Here is a 22,886-nt window from a genome sequence, read left to right as displayed (position 1 = left end):
AAGAGGTTAAAATATTTGAACACAACTCTTCCTATGACCTAAGACCTCATCCCGTCAAAGACTAAGCTGACATTTGCACAGGAAAAGAAAATCAACAGTGGGTGAGTAAAAAACCAGAATAGCACAAATTTCCACAAATGGGTTTAGAATTCTAAATCACAAGTTTGGTCAAATAGTTACTTGGATATTAAAACTACTTTACTATAATCTAGCACAACAAGGTAAAAAAAATAAATAAAAACAAAACCCAGCACTATAAATTAGCTACCACCAGAGACAAAAATGTGTGGAGCAACTTAATATTCAAAGGACAGAACAAGATATTTCTTAAAAACAAGTCATAATGATACAAATAGCCAATGAACATATGAAAAGGCTTTCAACCTCATAAATTATCAGGTAAATACACAACACATGGTAAATATCCTGGGAAAATCACAATGAGATATGATTATGCCTAAAAAAGATGGACAACATCAAGTGTTGCCAAGGATGTGGAGTAACTGAAACTTCCCCTCTGTAGGTAAGAGGGAAAACTTGTATAACCACTTTGGAAACTGGTGTTATTCACTAGTTTAACTTATGCATATCCTATGATCCAGCAGTTCCACTCCTAGGTAGAGGCTCACTAGAAATGCACGCATATATATGTCAAAGGATAAGCAGAAAACCATCCAAAGCAGCATTACTCACAAGAGTCTCAAGCTAAAAGCAACCCAAATATCCATTAATAAGAAACAGGTTTTAACTGTGATATACTACTATATGACAATGAAAATAAACCACAAATATATACAACACCAGGAAATATTCTCACAAATGCATGTTGAACAAAAAAAGCTGGACACAAAAGAATACTCACTGTACATAAAGTTCCAAAATAGGCGTAATTTATGGCATTAGAAATCAGAATAATGGTTGCCTTTGGGAAAGAGGTAAGTGGCAAAGATTGGGAGGGATCATGAACATGGCTTCTGGGGTGCCAAATGTTCAATTTCTTGACCCCAGAGCTGATGGTTACATTGAATTACAAGGCTTACATGCAGTGAGATGCTGACGCTGTTTCTTACTAGTTTTTAAGTGTCAGCTACTAAATTTTCAGAAATTTTGTGAGCCAGCTGTGAAATGCAGCCACTAATAAATATTAAATTACACAAACTTTGAATAAGTTATATTTTTAAAAAAGGAAATAAATACTCAAAATTCCTCACATCCTAATTATTTTACTATTACCTATTCTCTTGAGGTTCCAGAGCTTATTGTATCTCTACGGTGGAAACACCATACAATGGTAGGCTGCTACCCAAACTCATCTCAACTATGAGTTCAGTGACATGATGTTGAAATCCATCACACAGGTGGTATTTACATCACAGAATTAGCAAATGCTATAAATCAGTGCTTGATTTATTGTTTTCTTGACCGCCTAGATTTAGAAAAGTAATGGGGAAAATGCTAATAATGCAGACTAAACTTAAAAGCATGTCATTTTTGCTGTTACACTGTAAATAGCACAAAAAATCTGATGATTCTTCCAGTATTTGAAAACTGCTGAAGTCATTGATCAATGAGTGAAGCTCTAGCGTGTTTGTTTCACTATCATCTTATTCTTTAATGTGTATACACACATACACCTTTTTTTCATAAAAGTAGTTATTAATATACACCACTGGCTAGATTATTCATCAAAAAAGTACCATTAAAATTTGTGCACTTTTCTTCAATAAAAATATTTTTTATGAAGTCACTGTTCATTTATATAATCAATCAATAGCTCTCAAAGAATACGTCAATCTAGTTTCGAACATCTCTCCATATCAGATACCCCTAGACTTACTCATGAGAAGGAAAGCCTTCTCATGATAAATGGCCATTTGTTATGTATAATTCAATGAAATAAAGTCCTTTAACAACGTTAAAATGAATTCAGAGAATATAATTTACCGTCCTTTAATCTGAATTCTATTTAAAAGCATATATAGCTTCAATCATGAGATAATGGAAGTACTGCTCATTTCACTGAGTTAATTAACCATAAAACTATAATCTTAAAAATACTTGAGAATCAGAGTTTTATAAATTAAGGTTATAAAACAAAAATATTTCTTCTACTACCTGATATTTTACTTTTAGATTATCCTTCTTAAATAAAAAAATCCTATCGCTACTTCTATGTATATTTCTATTTGACTCTAAGTTTAAACAGCAAAATAATAAAAAATCTGATTTTCCCAGGTGCCATGATCTAAATGTTTATGTCCTTCCAAAATTCATGTTGGTATCTAAGCCCAAATGTGATGGTATTAGGAAATGGGGTTTTCGGAAGGTGGTTAGGTCAATGAGGTTTCTGCCCTCATGAACATAATTAGCGCCCTAACAAAAGATTCCCAAGGGAGCCTGTTGGCCCTGGGAGCACCCTGTAAGGACACATAAGAAGGTGCCATCTAGAAGGAACAGACCCTCAGCAGATACCACATCTGCTAGTGGCTTGTTCTTAGACTTCTCAGCCTCCAAAACTGTGAGAAATAAATTTCTGTTCCTTCTCAATTACCCAGTCTAAGCTATTTTGCTATAGCAGGAAGAAGAGACCAGATACATTGAAATAAAACTGAAAAAAATATAGCTTAAAAGTTAATTCATTCAGGCCAGGAGCTACATTTCATTAACATTTGCATTTCTAGCACCTAGAATTATTACTGACACAAAATGTGCACTTAATAAGGATGTGTTCAACAAACAGAGTACTAGTTAGACTTATGGCTGACCCTGCAGACCTCAGGGGGGAAAATGATAAAGCCTCAACAACAGATCACTATGCAAAATGATTGTTACTTACTGAAAAACAGCATTTTAAGCTGGGACCTAACCTGAAGCCTGTCAGTAATTTTAAAAAAGAAAAAGAAAAAAGACCTAATCACTCTCAGGAAATAAACTGGTACTCTTATAAGAAGATAGTAAGCACTTTCAAATAAGAGGCTGTATAGCATAATGATTAAAAAACTCAGGTATTACAATTAGACAAGGTTCAAATCCTAGTTCACCATCTGCAGTTAAGACTTCAGTGTCTCAATTTCTTTACACATAAAACAGGAAAAATAATGCTGAGCTCACAGGATTATGCAGGGATCAAATAAACCAATAAATGTAAAAACCTTCAAAGAGGGCTTTTTTTGTAGAAAGCTTCAAAAAGGTTAAGTATGCTCAAGGAAGACTAACATTTGCTACTACTGCTATTATTAGTTGTTCCATCATACAGTTCCCAACACCAAATTAAAAATCCAAAAATATACCAGGGACCTTAAGCAAGATACCTCTAACTTCTCTTATCCTCACTTTTCTTACATCTATAAAGTTAAGTACATAGTTAGAGTGCTGCAGCAGCTTTCAAAATTCTGACCCAGACAAAGTAATAAATGCATTCTGGATCATGAGCTGGTGTACATAAACGTATATGAATAAATTTGTATATATTTTATAAATAAATTTTTATCAAAATAATACTGTACTTATTGGCAATAAACTCTGAATTTTCTGTTCTTTTCTAGTTCAATTTTAAAGCTGGTAGCAACACACAAAACTGATCTTAAGAAAAACAAATACAATAAACACTGAGGACTCCCATACCACTGAGGGTACTTCCAAACAACACTAATTTTCCTTCTTTTTTCTGAGACCGAGTTTCGCTCTGTTGCCCAGGCTGGAGTGCAGTGGCAGGATCTCAGCCCAGTGCAACCTCTGCCTCCCAGGTTCAAGCGATTCTCGTATCTCAGCCTCCCAAGTAGCTGGGATTACAGGTATGCACCACCACGCCCAGCTAATTTTTGTGTTTTTAGTAGAGACAGGGTTACACTATGTTGCCCAGGCTGGTCTTGAACTCCTGGGCTCAAGTGATTCACCTGCCTCAGCCTCCCAAAGTGCTGGGATTACAGGCGTGAGCCACTGCCACTGGCCCCAACACTCATTTTCAAATCAGCTTTTAGCAGAAGTAGATAGCTATTAGTTTCACCTAAGCTGCCTCAAATCCTATCGCAGGCTTCAGTGAGTTTTAGGAACTTCAGTATCCTAAAGAATATTTGCATGGTTACGAAAATTGTAACTGCATCAAATGTAACTTTCAAAGGCTAATGAAGTTTGCATGAGTTTGTTTTGAAAAATTATAGTCCCCTCTGTTTCCACAGTGACTCAGAAAATATCTTTTATCTCCAAACAACTGCAGAGTTCTTTTCTTTTCTTACATAAAAGGGTTACTTTCCAGTGACATTCTGAGTACTTACATGTCAATGAAAGAATAAGATTTAGAAAATCATTTGATAACATTATAAACGAAAGACAATTTATAATTTCCAGAAAAAAAAAAATGTATTTGACATTCAAAAAATGCTGCTTATTTTGTTCTTTGCTTAAAAGTCACATTTAAAAACCAACATTTAATTGTTCTGGATCTCTTTTGTTAAATCCAATCCAACTTTTCATCTAGCTCGGTAAGTGGGGATACTACATAACATGAAAAATCTTAAGGTTAAACAGGAAAAAGAAGCGTGACTTCACAAATTCCATTCTTCTAGTCTTCATCTCTTACTGTGAGATCTTAGCAAGTTTTAGCCCTCTGTACCACAGATTCTTCATCAGTAAAGTGGGGATAGTAAGACACCTACTTCACAGGATTGTTTCATAAATTACTTTTTAATCACTCTGAACAGTGCCTAGCAAAGCAGCATCCAGTAAACCATGACCATGGTTCCTCTCTTCTGTAAATTCAAAACTGGAAGTTCCTTATCCTGTTCTAAAGGTTTATCTAAAAGCTGCTGGCAAACGGGGTTGGATTTCAGCCCCTACTGTATTCTCCATAATGCAAACCAATGCATTTTTATGCAATGCATAAAAATGAAGAAAAGAAACAAAAACAACATTTAAGATACAGCGTTTCAAGTACCCATTTATATGGCTTTTGATAATGGGGAGAACAAATTCAAAGTTAATGTATTTATTACTACCCTTTGCTAATCCCAAAAAGGATCTGAAATAGAATCACTTGCTGTTTTCATGGCATAAAAGCTCCCACAAATTACAAACATTTAAAAAATCTAATTCCATTTTCAGTGTCCTACTGAGGCAGGGAGGTAGAATATGTCTTTGAATTATCTCAGAAATACTCAGAAAACACCAATTTTATTCTATCATGGTCTATGTATTACGGATATAAGACCTAGGAAGTTGGTCTAGAGTCCTTATCTACAGATCAAAATTACATGTAATAAAAATATTCAAATACAGTTTTGATGGATAACCACTTTTTATTAGATATGTCTTTATTATACATATCATGGTCTGAATGTGATGACAGATCCTGAATCTCTAGTAAAAAAAACTTCTTTGTGGCAATTCAATTACATTATCATTCATTTATGACATCACAGTAGAAATGGGAAATACTATCACTTAAAATTTTTTTCTCTTTTTACTGAAATTAAGGCCTAAGAGACACATCAGATCATCCTGGCTATCTCCTTCCTCTGTAAGATTATCTTCAACCCACTGTCCTAAGTCCATTTTAAGGGAAGTACACAATTTCCACCCAGTACTATGTTTATTCACCAATCAATTTCCTAAATAACTAAATGTGCACAATGAACCCTAAGCAAGGGGAATTTTCTCAAGGCAAAAAAAAAAAAAAAAAAAAAAAAAAAATCTTGTTCTACAATAATCTACAGATAAATCAAAGATACTTATTTTTGGCAGTAGTAAATCATATCCCTCATCTTATTCTGTGAACATATATATCTACTTTCTTGTCTTTCCCCATAACTGTTTTCACTTATTGCTCATTTCTATTCAGAATACTTATTAAAATATTTTTCAAAAAAGTTTTAAAGCCGTATTTTTTCTTACAAGGGATCCATTGCACTAAATATTTTTATACATGTATGTGTATATATATATTTACTATGCCTCTGAGGTCATTTGCATTGCAGCATGGCCTTCAAAATACAAAGACTACTTAGGCTTTGAATGAGACTTGTTTCTAACTTTTCCCCGTCAAAACCAGAGGATCCTGAAAAGCCAACACAAATCGTAACATCCACCAAAAGTCCTGGGCTTCAAGCAAGTGAATTACAGAAAGACAGCGTCTTGCCTTGTCATCTCTCCCTCTTGCTCTACAGTCCTTGTCCCTACTTGTAGAAGGCTTTTCACTCTTTGATATAGGATGTGCTCGGCCTACGGGTCCCCGGGCTCCTACTCCTGCCATTTCTTTCCTCAGAGGTCTTACTTCTCGATTAGGACGCCTGATCTGAGGTGGAGCTCTGACAAAAAAAAAAAAAAAAAAAAATTAAAATTAAAATTAATCAAAGGCAAAAGTATCTCAATACTACCTTAGTCAATAAAATTGTTAAATCAAAAAGTCCGAAATCTAATTTTTTCACCTTTGGCCAATTCACAGCCACAACTATAGGCTGGTTTTCCCAAATTCTTTTTTCTAAAATATACTGGCTGATACAATTATTAAATACACAAATGACACACAGCAGCAATTATTCTGTCAAAAGTTAACTATTAATCACCAATAGAGGGCAACACAGACTATCCCCATCTAACAATCTTAACAACGTAATGGAAAGGCAGTAATTTTATTCATTACTGTCCTAAACCAAGAATAAGTAACTTTTTTTAGAAAAAAGCATTAAAAGCTGTAAGGATAGGAATTCTAAATAAGTCTATTTGTACATTTTACTAATTTCTGTTTGACGACCAAGATGATTTTCTCTGTTTCTATAATGGAAAATGAAACATTTCACTCATCAAATTACAAATGGCAGAGCTAACAATGAAATCTTTAAGTAATTTATGTTTAAAAATATTCATGTTTTGAGAATGTCTAAAAATTACAGAATCATTCAAATTATACAGTCCTCCAACTGTGATTAAAAATTTTAATACATATATGCATCCAAAATAGCATATTTTGTTTCATCTACCGTGGAACTTATCTCCTGCAAACGGTGAAGTTTTGAGGCTTCTCAGCACAGTTTTTGTCTCTTTTTGGTTCTTGGGAAAGGGACTCTATCACTTCGTGTCTAATCTTAGTTCTCTCTTGAAATGTCTCTACCTCTGTTTTCCTACCTTTTCTCTCTATATAGCTATGTATGTATCTGTAGCCCTCCAGATCCCATATGTGTATTCCATTTTTAACCACATGCCATATCTATTATTATCCCCTTTCCAACCTCACACTTACAATTCACCTAACTCATCATGGAGTTCCGTTCCTCCTATCAGAAAAGGTGACACATATGCATAATTCAAAGATAGGAAAATGGATAAAAAGCCATGACAGTTGCAAACAAAAGGCCAAAACGGTAAGAAAAAGAAAAAAAAGAAAAAAAATGTGTTAACATGTTGCAAATCTGACATAGCATATTTAGATGCTGGAATTAGAGTACACCATGAAATTGCTATGAGGCTGGTGAAAACCGTGTCTGTCTATGAGGTTACCATACACTGACATCTTAATCCTTAGGGTTCAGTCCAGTTAAACAAGTATTTACCAAGGCACCCATTAGGAGGTATATGGCCTCTACCACTCTGACCCTAGGAAGAGACAAAGACAAGGAACCTTGTGAAAGAAATCCACAGGAAAGGAACTACAGAATAGTGCATGGTAACGGCTATGAGGCATTTTGAAATTTAAAGTATTATTACATTATTGTCTTTAGGACATTAGCAGTCTTTTAAGCATTCTGCCTATAAAATAAAAATGTGGTGAGTCTGGTAAATAAAAAATTGTAATTGTTAAATTGCTCTATTTCTAGTCTTTTTTTTTTTTTTTTTTTTTTTGAGACAGAGTCTCGCTCTGTCGCCCAGGCTGGAGTACAGTGGCCAGATCTCGGCTCACTGCAAGCTCTGCCTCCTGGGTTCACACCATTCTCCTGCCTCAGCCTCCCGAGTAGCTGGGACTACAGGCGCCGCCACCTCGCCCGGCTAGTATTTTTTTTGTATTTTTTAGTAGAGACGGGGTTTCACCGTGTTAGCCAGGATGGTCTCGATCTCCTGACCTCGTGATCCGCCCGTCTCGGCCTCCCAAAGTGCTGGGATTACAGGCTTGAGCCACCGCACCCAGCCTATTTCTAGTATTTCGATGTGACCACTGTGTTTTTGTTTTTGTTTGTTTTTGATGAAGGGGTAGAAAGTACTAGAGTACAACTTTACTTTTATTTGTATATACTTGTGTACACATAAATGTCTTTCCTGAATCAGATTTATGGGTATGGCCAAAGACAGTAAAATGAGACCAACAATCTTTTCCACACAGGATTTGCATCAAGTCTGCTCTTCTGTGAGCGGCTTCACCTGCTGTTTAAACAGTCTGTTTTCTTTGTGGTCCTGCTTTTCAGACTCAACAGCTAGCCAGAGCCTCCGCTCACCAACAGCAAGCCCGTCCCTCCCAGCTGGATGGCAGCTGCTGGGGCGGCTGCGCCCGCTCTGCAGGACCTCATTGCTCAGGGTGCACCGCAGCAGGTCTCAGACAACACTCCTTCTGCCTCCTCAGCGTGTGCTTTCCCCACCTCAGCTTGCAATTCAACGACCGCCTAGGAGTCCTGCTGTAGTCCATTCTCCACACACATCCTGCTCAGTAAAGCTGTACTGTGGAAGAATTGGTTCAAAACTCTTACACCGGCTGCATTCTGGGTGTTTGCCATTACTGACCTTGTCCTGCCACTCAATATTCTGATGGGCTCCTAAATGGTCTGAGTGAAACTGCTCAAGAAGCCAGATGTGTTGTCTGTGGCAGGGCCCCTGTCCACAGGAAGTCTGCCTCTGCTTTGTAAGTCTTCAGTTCCATCTCACTGCAACGGGATATTACATTTGTAACAGACTCTGTGGACTTCCCAAAGGACATCCTTGATTCTGTTCTGTACTTCTTTGTCCACTAGCGCAACACTGCACAATGTCATGCTTCAATTTAAGGACTCAGTGACAGCTTCCAGGCTGTGTAAACAATAAAGGTCTCAAGGCTTCTTTTACTAGTCTCTCTTTAAAAAGAGACTTTGGTAGGATTACATAGTGTCCTTGACCGCTGCACTAATGGTCAAACAGACTGACACTGTACTAGCTTATAGCACTTCATATTTACAGAATAACAGGTGAAAGACAAAAGTATCTATACTGGGCTCAATTCTCCTATTTGAGATTTCCCTATAGGAATAAGAAAGATGCCTTATTCTATCACATGCAAATAAGCCTCATCTCCTTTGAAATCCAGTACTTCCTCCTTCTAAGCTATATTAAGTATCAATATTATATGTACATGTTCTTATTGGTACTGCTTTATATAGTCCAGATACAAGTCCTCTGTCACATACATGCTTTGCAAATATCTTCTCCCAGTGTATGATTTGCTTTTTTCTTTATTTTTGTATTTTATTTTCAACTTTTATTTTAGATTCAGGGACACATGTACAGGTGCAAGTCTGTTACAAAGGTATTTTACTTCTCTTAATGGTATCTTTCTTGATAAAGAGAAGGTCATAATTCTAGGAGTCCAATTTATCAATATTTTATATTTAATGTTTTAGTGGCCAGTTTAATAAATCTTTGCCTACCCCGAGATCATGATGATATCCCTCCCATGTTTCCTTCTAGAAGTTTTACTTTATTACTTTTAATATTTTAGGTATTGATTATTTTATATTAATTTTTGTATGATGTGAGGTGGGGAAGGAAAGTATCTTGATTTTTTTTCACCCAAATGGATAATCAATTACTCCAGAAGCATTTACTGATGCGACCCACCTTTTTCTACTAAATTTCAGTGGTGTCTTCACAAACCAAGTGACTTTTCAGAATTTAATCATTAAGGATAGCTTCTGGTTCTAAAAAGGACTTTAGAAGTTTTAAATTATTTGCTATCAGATTATAAACAAATATTGTAAGTAGGAACCTTTAAAATATTATTAATTCTTTCAACAAATAGCTAAATCTTACTGAATGTAAGGCACTATGCTATACAATGTAAAAGGCTGTATTAAGGGTTGGACACAGTGGCTCACACTTGTAATCCCAGCACTCTGAGAGGCCAAGACAGGCAGATCACTTCAACTCAGGAGTTCCAGACCAGTCAGGCCAACATGGCGAAACCCTTTCTCTACTAAAAATACAAAAATCAGTTGTACATGGTGGTGGCCAACTGTAATCCCAGCTACTCGGGAGGCTAAAGTAGGAGAATCACTTGAACCTGAGAGGCGAAGGTTGCAGTGAGTTGAGATCGTGCCACTGCATTCCAGCCTGGACCACAAAGCAAGGCTCCATCTCAAAGGAAAAAAAAAGTATGCCCTCATTATCTAAGCAAATCAATTACATTCAGAAATATATGGAGCACCACAGACAATGGTATAATACAAGTTGTTATGAGTTGTTTTTTATCAAGGGTGCTTTTTGTGCAGAGAATACTCTTCAGAGGCTTACTTTGATTTTTAAAATATTCAATTAAATTTAAAAATGCAAAAAGTCAGTTTTTCCTTAAACCTTTCAGATTCAGCTACAATTTTTTTCTATGTATGAGTCTAGCAGATTTTAGAAGTCACTTTTAAGAGATTTTTTTTTTTTTTTTCCTAAATCAGTCTCTCGGCCAGGAGTGGTGGCTCACACCTGTAACCTCAGCACTTTGGGAGGCTGAGGCAGGCGGATCACCTGAGGTCAAGAGTTCGAGACCAGCCTACCCAACATGGTGAAACCCTGTCTCTGCTAAAAATACAAAAAATTAGCCAGGCATGGTGGTAAGCGCCTGTAATCCCAGCTACTTGGGAAGCTGGGGCAGGAAAATCACTTGAATCCAGGAGGTGGAGGTTACCGTGAGCTGAGATTATACCACTGCACTCCAGCCTGGGCAACATGAGCGAAACTCTATCTCAAAAAAAAAAAGTCTCACTTATTCTGCTGCCCAGGCTGGAGTCCTGTGGCACAATCTCAGCTCACTGCAACCTCTGCCTCCCAGGTTCAAGTGATTCTCCTGCCTCAGCTGGGATTACAGGAATGTGCCACCATGCCCAGTTACTTTTTGTATTTTTGTGGAGACTGGGTTTCACCATGTGGGCCAGGTTGGTCTTGAACTCCTGTCCTCAAGTGATCTGCCCACCTCGGCCTCCCAAAGTGCTGGGATCACAGGGGTGAACCACTGCACCTGGCCCACTTTTAAGAGAGTTTAAAATAATGCTTGGTCCCATTTACAAACCTCGCTAATAAAATGCCACCAGAATTTTGTAACCAATATTTATAAATTTAATATGTTTTCTTCTTAGTTCTTGTCTTAGTAAAGCATAATTTACATATAATTACCTTTATAAACTTATAATAAATCAAGTTTACAAATAAAATATTAAATTTCTAAGAGTTCCAATAAACTATTTAACATACATTTTCATGTACGAAAAAAATCACAAGTCTAAATTATTCCATAATACATTTAAAGTGGAATTGCATACATGTCACCCTCATTAGCCTATTTTCTTAAATATTCCAAGTACATAAAAAATAAATATGCAAATATATACATATCCTTAAACAGAAAAACATTATTACCATAGTTTTCATCCTCTTAGACATATCTAGTCTTAATTTTAAATTTTCCTGGAGTTAAAAGCTCTGCTTAACTACTACAGAAAACACTTATCCAACTTAACCAAGGTAATAGTAAACCAGAAATTTCAGATGGTTTAAGATCTGGAGCTACAGACATACTTCTCACACCAAAAATTACACAATCCCATTTAATAGGCTGGGGGTTGGATTCCTAGCATTTTGATGTTACCCACAACAGTTATTCAAGCTGGGATACTGAGTGGATTCTTGTCAGTGTTTCTGATGAGCCATACTAAAATCTTATTTAAAGTTGCTAAGCCATTCATTCAATCATTTCAAGAGTGAGGCAAGGGGTGTGAAAACTACTAAACCTTTCACTAATGATGGAATTCCATCACTCCCAGGCAAGTTAATCACTGCTTGTATTTTGGTTTTCTTTGGCTCTACAGATAGGTCATTGCCTTTACCATTAAATTATAAAAATCTTTGAACTTGAAAAACCTAAGATATTTAATTTATTTTTTGCCTAACTCTAAAGACTTTAAAACTTGACGAACAATGGTATTTTTTCATATTATCAGGACTATACAACTTCTACTCTACAGATAATAAAATAGTATCAGGTGAAGTTTAGAAAAATTCTCACAGGTCTTTGTCCAGTTTATTGTCAACTTCTGAGATTATTCTACTGATTTATAAAACCAAGTGGATATTAAAAGCATGTGACATACTACCACATTCACTAAGCCTATAATTTAGCTGAATGTACATACATATTTTACAATTATACTAGACATCACTTTCTGTTCACATAAACCCTATAACTAAAACCTTGCTGAAGACTTCTCAACTCAAATATAAACAAGTCACAAAAAAACCCAACAAGCTGTAAGATAAGCCCCTCGAGAACTGATAATAGAACTACAAAAATAATATGTAGTGACGACAAAAATAAGCTGAAAACCTTCCCACAATAAAACATGTAGGAATTCTAGGTAAAATGTAACCAATATCCTTTTATATACATAGCTGACCTTACCATAAGGTAAGTGAAATACCTAATAGCCAAGAAAGAGAGAGAGAAACAGAAGCACATGAGCTGAAGACATGGCAGTCTGTCAGTGTTTTGGGCCTCAGATATCTGAGGGCTTGAGATTTATTGACCACAAGTGAGATCTGAGACAGGGTCATAGCCCCACACTAGTCAAAGTTGAACTGAGACTACCACATAAAGCCAGGACCCTCAAAGGACAGCCACTTTGGTAAAAGGGTAGAATTTTAAAGACAGAAGAAATGAGTACATTTTTCTACTTGGGTCTATGTTCTACATTTGTGAAGTGAAGCAAAAGTACCCCCTAGATATAGCAGCAAAGGGCCCATCCTCATGTGATTTGTGACTCAATTTTACACTACCTTAAGCAGAGAAAGTGGGCCTAAAGGTGGGCCTAGGCAGGTAACATCCCTAAGGCACCAGGCTGAAGCAGACCCAGACGTCTCAGGAGTGACACCTTCTTCCAAACAAGCCACATATTGAAATGACTTGTTAAACCCTTGCTGAAGAGAAGTTCTCAACTTTACCGCACGCGAGGCTCACCAGAAGTAACATAAAGCAAGATGACTCTCAATAACTTTGATAAGAGAACTGCCAGCTATAGGCTACAAAATAAGTATGTTTAATATGATTAGAAGCATTTAAAAATTTGAGCAAAAGATGCACAAATCTTAAGTATAAATAAAAATAAATCTACACTTAATTCACAGTGACACTGTTTAATACAAAGACAAAAAAAAAAAAAAAAACCTTAAAACCAACGAGAAAAAAAGTTACCTATAAACAAACAACAAACAGACTGGTAATACACACCAGGAGACAAAAAACTATTACTAATGTCACCTTCAAAGCACAGAGACTAACTACCAAACTAGTATTTTATATTAAAACATCATGAAAGAGTGATAGGAAAATACAGATATTTTGAGAAAAGAACTATTAGTTTACCACTAATAGAGACCCTGGCTGTAAAAACTACTAAATATTCTTCAGCAAAGATGAAACTGAATCTAGAAATAGTGAAATGCAAGAAATGGTAAACAAAACCATTGGCAAACGCATGAATAAACCTAAATAAGTATTTTATTTACTCATTCTTTCAACAAATATTTATGGAATACTTACACTGTGGCAGGCAATATTCTTGGTGCGGAGGGTAAAGCAGCAAACCAATAAAAGGTCCTGACCTTACAAAGCTTACAATCTAGCAGGGACGGTAACACACAAATATAATACAATATATAATATAATAATATCAGATGACAATGAGTACTATAAAGAAAAATAAAGCTGAGTAAGGGAACAAGAGTGGTGACAGTGAAGGGTAAATATTTAAAACAGGGTGGTCAGGGTAGGACTCTCTATGTGCCATTTGAACAAATGAGGTGAGGGCATTTGCCATGTGAACATCAAGTGGGCTGGAAGTAAGGGATAGGCAATGAAAATGGCAACCACATCTTGAGCTCTTCCTCTGTGTCCGGATGTTCTTCACACTTTACATGCGTTAAATCATTTAATTCTCGTAATAACCCTATGAAGTAATTTTCATGTTGATCCCCAACTTACAGAGGAGGAAAATGAGGGACAGGTTGAATGATTTGTCCTCGGAGAAGCCATGTGGTAGGGCTAGGAGAAGAACCAGCAAGTCTTGCACTGCTATAAAGAAATACCTGAGACTGGGTAATTTACAAAGAAAAGAGGTGTAAACTGGTTCGCAGTTCAGCAGGCTGTACAGGAAGCTGGCATCTGCTCACCTTCTGGAGGGGCATCAGGAAACTTATCATCATGGCAGAAAGTGAAAGGGGAGCAGACACATCACATGGCCAGAGTGGGGGGTGGGGGGAGGTGGAAGGGGCAGTGCTACACACTTTTTAACAACCAGATCTCTTGAGAGCTCTATCATGAGAACAGCACCAAAGGGGCAAATCCGCCCCCATGATGTAACCACCTTCCACCAGACCCCTTCACCAACATTAGGGATTACAACTCAACATGAGATGTGGCAGGGACATAGATCCAAACTGTATCTAGCCTGGTGAATGGTCAAGTTCTGTGCAAAGGAAACATGAGCTCCTGGAGGGTAAGGACCTTCTTTCTACCGCTCTTTGGCTCCATAGGGCTCACAAAGCTAAGGACTAGGGAGCAACAAGTGGAAGAGATAAGAGAAAGAGGCTGCAGTCAGAATAAAACAGGAAAAAAACAGAATTGTGTAATGTCACAGAAGCCTTAGGAGGGAAAAGAGAGTTCCAAAGAAGATGGTCAACATGATATCAAGTATTATGAAAGTAAAACAATGTAAGTCCAGTGAACAGACATTTTCATTATTAAGTGAGGAAGTTATTTGGTATTTTCAAGAATTCGGTCCCAATACTGCAATGACTGAAGAGCAGCAGGATTTCTTATAATTAAGAAAAAAGGGGCTGGGCATGGTGGCTCAGGTCTTTAATCCCAGCACTTTGGGAGGCCGAGGCAGGCAGATCACGAGGTCAGGAGTTCGAGATCAGCCTGACCAACACGGTGAAACCCTGTCTCTACTAAAACTACAAAAATTAGCCAGGCGTGGTGGCTCACGTCTCTAATTCCAGCTACTCAGGAGGCTGAGGCAGGAGAATCGCTTGAACCCAGGAGGCGGAGGTTGCAATGAGCTGATATCTCGCCACTGCACTCCAGCCTGAGCGACAGAGCAAGACTTGGTCTCAAAAAAAAGAAAAAGAAAAAGAAAAAAGGGGCACTGAAGGGCAACAGATGTATACTACACATTAAACAGCAGTTTGCAAGGAGGAGGGGAAAATGACAGTCACTAACATGCAGCAAGGCAAAGATCTTTTCAACAAAAATGTAAAAGTAATTGTTATGGCTCCATTCTGACTTACCACTATCTTGCTCCCACTACTTAATCTTTAATGAATTATAATTTCTTTCAGTTGCCTTTTCTGTAACATTAAAAAAAGATAGAAATGCCAAGTTTTTAAGCACTTATTGTATTACATACCTAGAACTGGAGAATGGAAATTTAAGAGTGACCACTGAGTCCTATAAAATAATACAAATGCTCCCTAGAGAAAACTTACATAAAAGGAACAAAAAAAATAAAATAACCAAATGGAATGTCCTCCCACCCTTGGAACACATTAGATCAGAATTTAGACCCTGAAAAACACACTCTGTTCTCAATCTCAGATAGTCTTGCTTGCATTTTTCTCCTTGCTGAAATGATTGCACAAGCGCTCACATCTCTATCTGCCCACCTCTCTACAACCACACCCTTACATGCCCCTGCCTCCCCGCTGTGACTCTGAGCCAGCTGCCCATGCACTCCCTGTACATGTGCATTAGATCTCATCTCCTCCTGTCACCTAACGGCACTGCTCCAGTAGTTGTCCATCTAGCCCACGCATCATCAACTTTCTACCGCAGCATTCCCGCCAGCATACAAACCTCCTGTTATTCCTTTCTCTCTAAAACAACAAACCTCAACGACTTGTCTTCCCCAACTGGCACTCACTTTCCTGGCTCCCTTTTTCAGCAAGACTCACTGAGGGAACTGTGCATACTTATCGTCTTCAGCTCCTCGCTCTGCATTCTTTGAACCCATTCCATCATTCTCTACCATTTCACCAAAACTGTGCATCAAGGCCACCAGTGATCTCCTGCTGCTACATCAATGCCAGTTCTCAATCCTTATCCTATCTGACCTACACGCATTTGATAACATAACTTAGAATCTTTAAGCCTCAGTGTCTTCTTCTGAAAAATAGGGATGATAATAATAGTACCTATTTTAAGGATGGTTACGAAGATTTAAAAAGTAACCATGTAAAAGCACAATACCTGGTTCACAGTTAAGAACTCACTAAATGTCAGTTATTAGTGTGCTTAATCAGCCCTGCTACCCACGTTCCACTCAGTCTACAAATAAGAGTCCATCCCATACCTCAGAAACAGAATTTTAGAAGATAATAAGACTCCAGAATTGTAAGAAAATGAGTATAATCTCAATCTGCCAATAGTATTAGGCAAATAACCTATTCCATCATACAAAGTATGACCTTAAAATTTCTTTGTCATTAGTTGCTGATGATTCTGAAATAACTACACGAATCCCAATCTCGCTCAAAGTCTGGTTCTCATTTCTAACTCCTATTCAACAGCTTGATGTAGATATTATCTGCTCCAATTTTTCTCTCATTCTCTATATCTCATTAATCACCAAATCCAGTCCATTCTAACTCTGTAATGGCTTTCACACCCATCTACAAAATCATAAGCCTAAGAGAGCAGGGAACATGTCTGTTTCGGCATCCCACCATATGTGGGACAGCACCAGGCACAGTACTAGGCATACTAGAGGCCAGCATCCTACAAAGCAATCTCACTTCAATATATGTTTTACAGAAGGGAAAATGAGGTATAGAGAAAGGAACTTGCAGGATCACTCAATTAGTAGTGGAACTGATAGAAAAACTTGCTCCCCAACCTTCTAACCCCAGGAAAATAACTGAGCCAGAGCCTGGGTGAAATACCTGTATGCAGGAATGATAGTTTATTCTCTATCAGTACTGACTTTGACCTTAACTGATCTTTTTCAATGCAAATTGGGATATAAAACACCGTCAGTTACTTAATCTCTCTGAGTACCCAAAGAAACATAAGACAACAACTTTAATACCAAGTCAATAAAAATTTCCTCTTTGATTTTCTACTGAATAGCACTAATTTGATCCAAAAAAAAAATCAATCTTCCTATCTATATGTTTACAGAAACACAGTATACCATTCCCCTTGGTTCTTGAGAAGGCCTATTAAAGTTTTAGGGCATCTATATAGAAGAAATAAAATGATTAATTTCAGGCTTGTGTATCCTATTCTTACTGCTCTCTCTCCCAAAAGATGCAACTTTGAAAGACCTACCACTTGGAATAAATTGGTACTATATAGCTATTATAAAGAACAGTATGGAGAGTCTTCAAAAAATTAAGCAGAACTAACTTATGATCCAGCAATCCCACTTCTGAGCATACAGCCAAAGAAAATGAAATCAGTGTGTCAGATCTCTGCACTCTCATGTTCATTTCAGCATTACTGGTAATAGCTAAGATATGGAAACAAACTAAAAATACATTGACAGATGAATGAAGAAAATGTGTGCATATATGTTGGGGGCAGGGTGTGTGTACACATACACACACATACACACACATACACACACACACACACACACACACAAAGAAAGAGAAATATTATTCGACCTTAAGAGAGGGAAATCCTACCATTTCCTTGTGGCAGGTGAAATAGGCCAGATGCAGAAAGACAAATACGACATGATCTGACTGTGTTAGTCTGTTTGTTTTTGTTTTTGTTTTGCATTGTTTTAAAGAAATACTTGAGGATGGGTAATTTATAAATAGAGGTGTACTTGACTCATGGTTCTGCAGGCTGTACAAGCATGACACCAACATCTGCTTGGCTTACGGTGAGACCTCAGGAAGCTTACAATCATGGCAGAAGGCAAAGGGGGAAGCCAGCATATCACGAGGCGAAAGAGTGAGCAAGAAGGGTTGCAGGGGGCAGTGCTACACTCTTGTAAACAATCAGATCTCATGTGAACTGAGCAAGAACTCACTCATTACCAAGGAAATGGTACTAAGCCATTCATGAGGAATCTGTCCCCATGATCCTGTACCTCCCACCAGACCCCATCTCCAACCATGGAGGTCACATTTCAACAAGGGATTTGAATGGGACAAGCATCCAAACCATGTTACTCACTTATATGTGGAATATAAAAAGAGTCAAACTCCTAGAAAGAGAGTAGAGTGGTTACTACCAGGGGCTAGGGGAGAAGAAAATGAGGTGATATTGGTCAAAGAGTACAAAGTTTCAGTCATGCACGGTAAGTTCTGGATATCTTATGTACAGCAAGGTGACTACAGTTAACAATACTGTATACTTGAATCTGCTAAGAGGGTAGATCTTAAGTGTTCTCACCATAAAATGAAAACGAAAAACAAAATAAATGTGAGGTAACTGATATGCTAATTAGCTTACTATGATAAGTACTTCAAAACACATATATATATCAAATAATCAACCTGTATACCTTAAATATGTACAATTTTTAATTGTTATTTATACCTCAATAAAGTTGGGGGAAAAAAGGACCTACCATACTTATTTTTTAAGCTAAATGAAGAATAGTTTATTGAATATATACCATGTTGAATACTGCTGCAATACAGAAAATACTACTTTCACGGTTTCAGGTATCACTGGAAGAAACCAATTCATTAAAGAAAATGTAGTTAATAAGCCTACTTGTAAACTATTATAAAATCATTTCATTAATACAAGAAATATTTTAACTTAGGACACTAAGAATGAGCTAGAGACTTCATCTCTTTGGAGTTTAATTCTAAAATTGCCACTACTTACCATCATGATCCTACTTTTGTAGCTCAGTTTACTCACATTTAAGGCAATGAATCAAAATTTTAAAATATTATTTTGATTTATCCAAGCAACTGCTGGTGATTTAAACCTTAATTATGATCAAATTCAGCAGACCCATGACACAGAAATAGAACTTCAAACAATGTGGCAACACCACTGATGGAAAATCACAATACACAGATTACCTTGGTACGCAGCAACAGGGATGGAGAAGTGTCTGTTAAATGTCAATGAAGTGAAAAGAACAGAACCATAAACAGGGCTACCAAATTAGTGGCTAATGCCAATCACACCGGAAGCATCTCTGAAATGCTTTGTATAAAACAAGGTAAATTACAAGATGATAGATGGCAAAAAAAAAAAAAAGAAAAGAAAAGAAAAAACAAAACAAGAAAATATCATATTTTCCTATTGACTTAAATTGTAATTTCAGTGTGATGCTCGCTTGGAAAGTTCTTTTTAGTTATCCTTGAAATATCAAAATTTCATTAAGCATTTTCGGTTTGTTTATTCTTCCACCACTACTAGTAAGAATGTTAACAAGTAGATAATACCAGGATATACAGATGTGTATCAAAATATACTCAGAATATACCCACTGAGTATATATGCAAAAGTAATATAGCAGAGTGCATACAAATAAGACTCCTAAAGATGAAGAGACTTGGGTTCAAATCCTGGCTCTGCTACTTCCTTGTTCAGATGACTTTGGAAAAATTACAAACTATAAGCTTCAGTTTCCTCAACTGTAAATGGGGTTCATAATAATAAATTAGTGATGATAATATGGATACACAGTAACAGTACCTAAACTTCATGGGATCACTTGGGTTTTAAATAAAATAATGTATATAACATATACAGTAAGTGACTAATAATTATTAGCTATCATCCTTCCCCTGGAAATAATCACCAACTGCTCAAGACTTGGACATTTAAAAAGTCATACCCTCTCTGTCAGAGCTCTTGAAATGTTTCAGGAAACTAAGGAATTAGGTAGAATCTGCAGGAAGAAAATAAAAGGACTTGTTTTATGAATGAGGCTATCACTTTTAATTGTTATTCTTGCTATTTCTCTGAAAGAATTTGTAGTCCTTTATTTCAGAGATGACCATTAACTTTAATTACTTATTACACGCCAGTTGCTGTCTTAATTTTTTTTTTCAATTCCATGACGTAGAGATCTTCATTTTACAGATAGTGAGACTAACGTTTAGGGAGGGTAAATGGCTTGCTCAAAGTCATAAAGCAAGTAGGTTTCAGAAGCAGAATCCACAATCTCATCAACTGAAGTCAAATGTCTTTCCATTAAACCAAGAATATCCAATGACTATCTACCATTCACTACCACTAAGTGAAAATCTTATTATATTTGTTTTACATGACCTGGAGAAGAAACAAAGTTTGTAAAACAAGAAAAATATCATACAACTCTAATCCTCCATAACCTTTAAATCTAAATTTGCAATCTGAATATTTATTTTATCAGCCCTTGCATACATTCTGTGCCACAAACCAGCATAAGATTTAGTTCATTAACGTTCACCTTACATTGTTAATTGATGAAGGACCCACTGTTTTTGCTTACATAAAAATTTTATTCATAAAGTTTTAAACTATTAATCCCATGCTATTACTCAATGTCTTATATTTCCTTCTCTAGTAGAACCTTGTGGAGTTGTAAAGTGTTTTCTTATTGTTGTTGATACACATGGGAATGAAAATCTATTTTTTCCCCAGACAATATACAATCTGCGATTTGCTTTTATTCAGGGTTTCTGATCCACAGAGGAAAAAAAACAAAAAAACAAAAAACCCACATACAATGGCTATGCACAGAGAAAACTTTTTAAAAAAATTTAGTACAAAGAAAGGAGAATCAGAGAAACACATTCTGGTCCACTCATCTTTCACTTTCATTTAGAAAAAGGATTTAAAAACAAGCACAAAAATAAGTCAGATTTGTGTTACGAACAGTTAAGAAAGGACAAAGAAAAGAAAATAACTGGACTAGTGTCATTCTAGTGATACATTTTGAGATCAGTATTCATCAACGGGAAAATGTCATCCACAACTTTTTATTCAGTTTGAGCCATCAATATTAGTTATTATCTGCAGACACTGCTGCTTGAAATGAATCATGGTACTCGAGCAATTCAGAGCATATATTCCTATATTTAAAGTTATTGCCAGCTTTTAGCTTTAAACTAGAAGTATATTTCAGAATTAATGACTTTCAGTAAAAAAACAAGGTATTTCATTATACATACATACAGGAAAATTTCAAGTTATAGTAGGTTAAAATGTCATTCGTTCAGTATTTTGGAACTTCCATGGTAACAATGATATGACTCTTAAAACACTGCCTTTCGAGGGATATGGGTTACCTTAGTATAAAACACCTGAAGGTGGTTACATCAGAGGAAAACTACATTGTTGCAGAGCTTAAAAAAGAATCTTCATCTACTGCTTTCACAATGAAAATCACAAAATTATCTGTAATTCAGTGGAAAAAATCCAAAGGAATAAATTAACCATTTTTCATAGCTCTTAAAATGTTTTTAGAAAATTTCAACAGATTACTATAGAGACTGGCCAAAGGAAAACATATTTTCTATGGTGCAACACTCTGGCCACAATACCACCTCACAATAAAGCAGACAGAAAGCCAGAAAGACCTCAACTCACATCCTGATCTAGCATGATTAGGGTCTCTCAGGTTTCAGTTTCCTCACTTGTGAAACGAATGGAGTTAACTCATTCAATGTTGGTTGAATGTCTACTACGTGCCAAACCCTGCGTTAGCAATGAAAGTTTATTATTTAATTTTTGTTTTAAATAAAACCATGGTCCTTGTCCTTGCAAATCTTGTGAAGTGACAAATAAATGCAACATGATAACCACTAAGAACAAACTGCTATGTCTGGGCAAATCGAAAGAGGCTGCAGAGGGGATAGTCAGTTGAGTTGAGACTTGAATGAATATGAGTTGTTTAGAGATGGGGATTATGGGTAATCCTTGCAGAAAGAAGAGACTACACAGACAAGATGACAAAAAAGGGCAGAAACAGAGAGGTTTAACGTAAATGATGCACAGGCTGGGTATTAGAGAAAACTGGTGGGAGACGCCACACTGAGGAATCTGACTTTAAGCACTAAGCCACTTAAACATTATCAGTAAGGTTCCTTCTACACTAAAACTCTGGAAATTGACTGTAGGCCCAACCAGGAACATTCAATTTCTCCACCACTTCATCTGAAGTTGTTAGAATCTCTTCAAGCAAAAAAGCAAAACTATCCAAGTTTTGATGCTGCCATTATGAAACCTAAAAGACCTCTCTTAACTGATAAATTTTAGGACTAGCAATAGGCATCTATTGTTATTAGCGAAATAAAGCATTTCTAAAAGCAAGATATGTAACAAGACATTTACTTCTGTACTTTATCAAATACATAACTGTAAACCTATAAATGTGAATATTAAAAACAGATACTGAATTTACATGTCCCCAAAAATGATTTTTCATACTTTGTTCAAAGCATGCTTCACTGTGAACATCAATTAACCAGAAGAACCTAAAGAGAATATAAAGTTCTATTTACCTGTGTTCTGCAGGAACAGGGGGTGGCCAAACAGCAGGATCTCTAAATGGTTCATCTTGACAGGACACAGGGAAATCTGGAGGCTTGTCGATTTTAAAACTTTCTAAAGTGCTGACAATACTTTTCACTTGTTCATATTCTTCCAATAATTCCTGCCGAACCTTAAAAAAAAAAGGCTTTATGCTAGAAGCTGTTTAAAGACTTCATAA

The 22,886-nt window shown here is 36.5% G+C and overlaps 1 protein-coding gene across 12 annotated transcripts in view; it reads right to left on the bottom strand.

The window, feature by feature from the left end:
* LOC105485958 (katanin catalytic subunit A1 like 1) overlaps positions 1–22,886 on the bottom strand; it is a 256,796-nt gene that overhangs the window by 206,264 nt on the left and 27,646 nt on the right. For all 12 annotated transcript variants that reach the window (XR_011614928.1, XR_011614927.1, XR_011614929.1 and 9 more), the window contains exons 3-4: positions 22,678–22,838; positions 6,134–6,302 (exon numbers count right to left, since the gene is read on the bottom strand). Coding sequence is in view for 8 of the 12 variants with exons in the window: in XM_071081492.1 (XP_070937593.1) it covers positions 6,134–6,302; positions 22,678–22,838 (330 nt within the window). In the remaining 4 variants the exon portion in view is untranslated. The remainder of the gene's footprint in view (positions 1–6,133; positions 6,303–22,677; positions 22,839–22,886) is intronic.

Source organism: Macaca nemestrina, chromosome 16 (assembly GCF_043159975.1).
Source record: "Macaca nemestrina isolate mMacNem1 chromosome 16, mMacNem.hap1, whole genome shotgun sequence".
In the NCBI taxonomy this organism is placed as follows: domain Eukaryota; kingdom Metazoa; phylum Chordata; class Mammalia; order Primates; family Cercopithecidae; genus Macaca; species Macaca nemestrina.
Note: the sequence above shows the minus strand (reverse complement) of the source record. Positions and strands in the feature narration are given on the sequence as shown.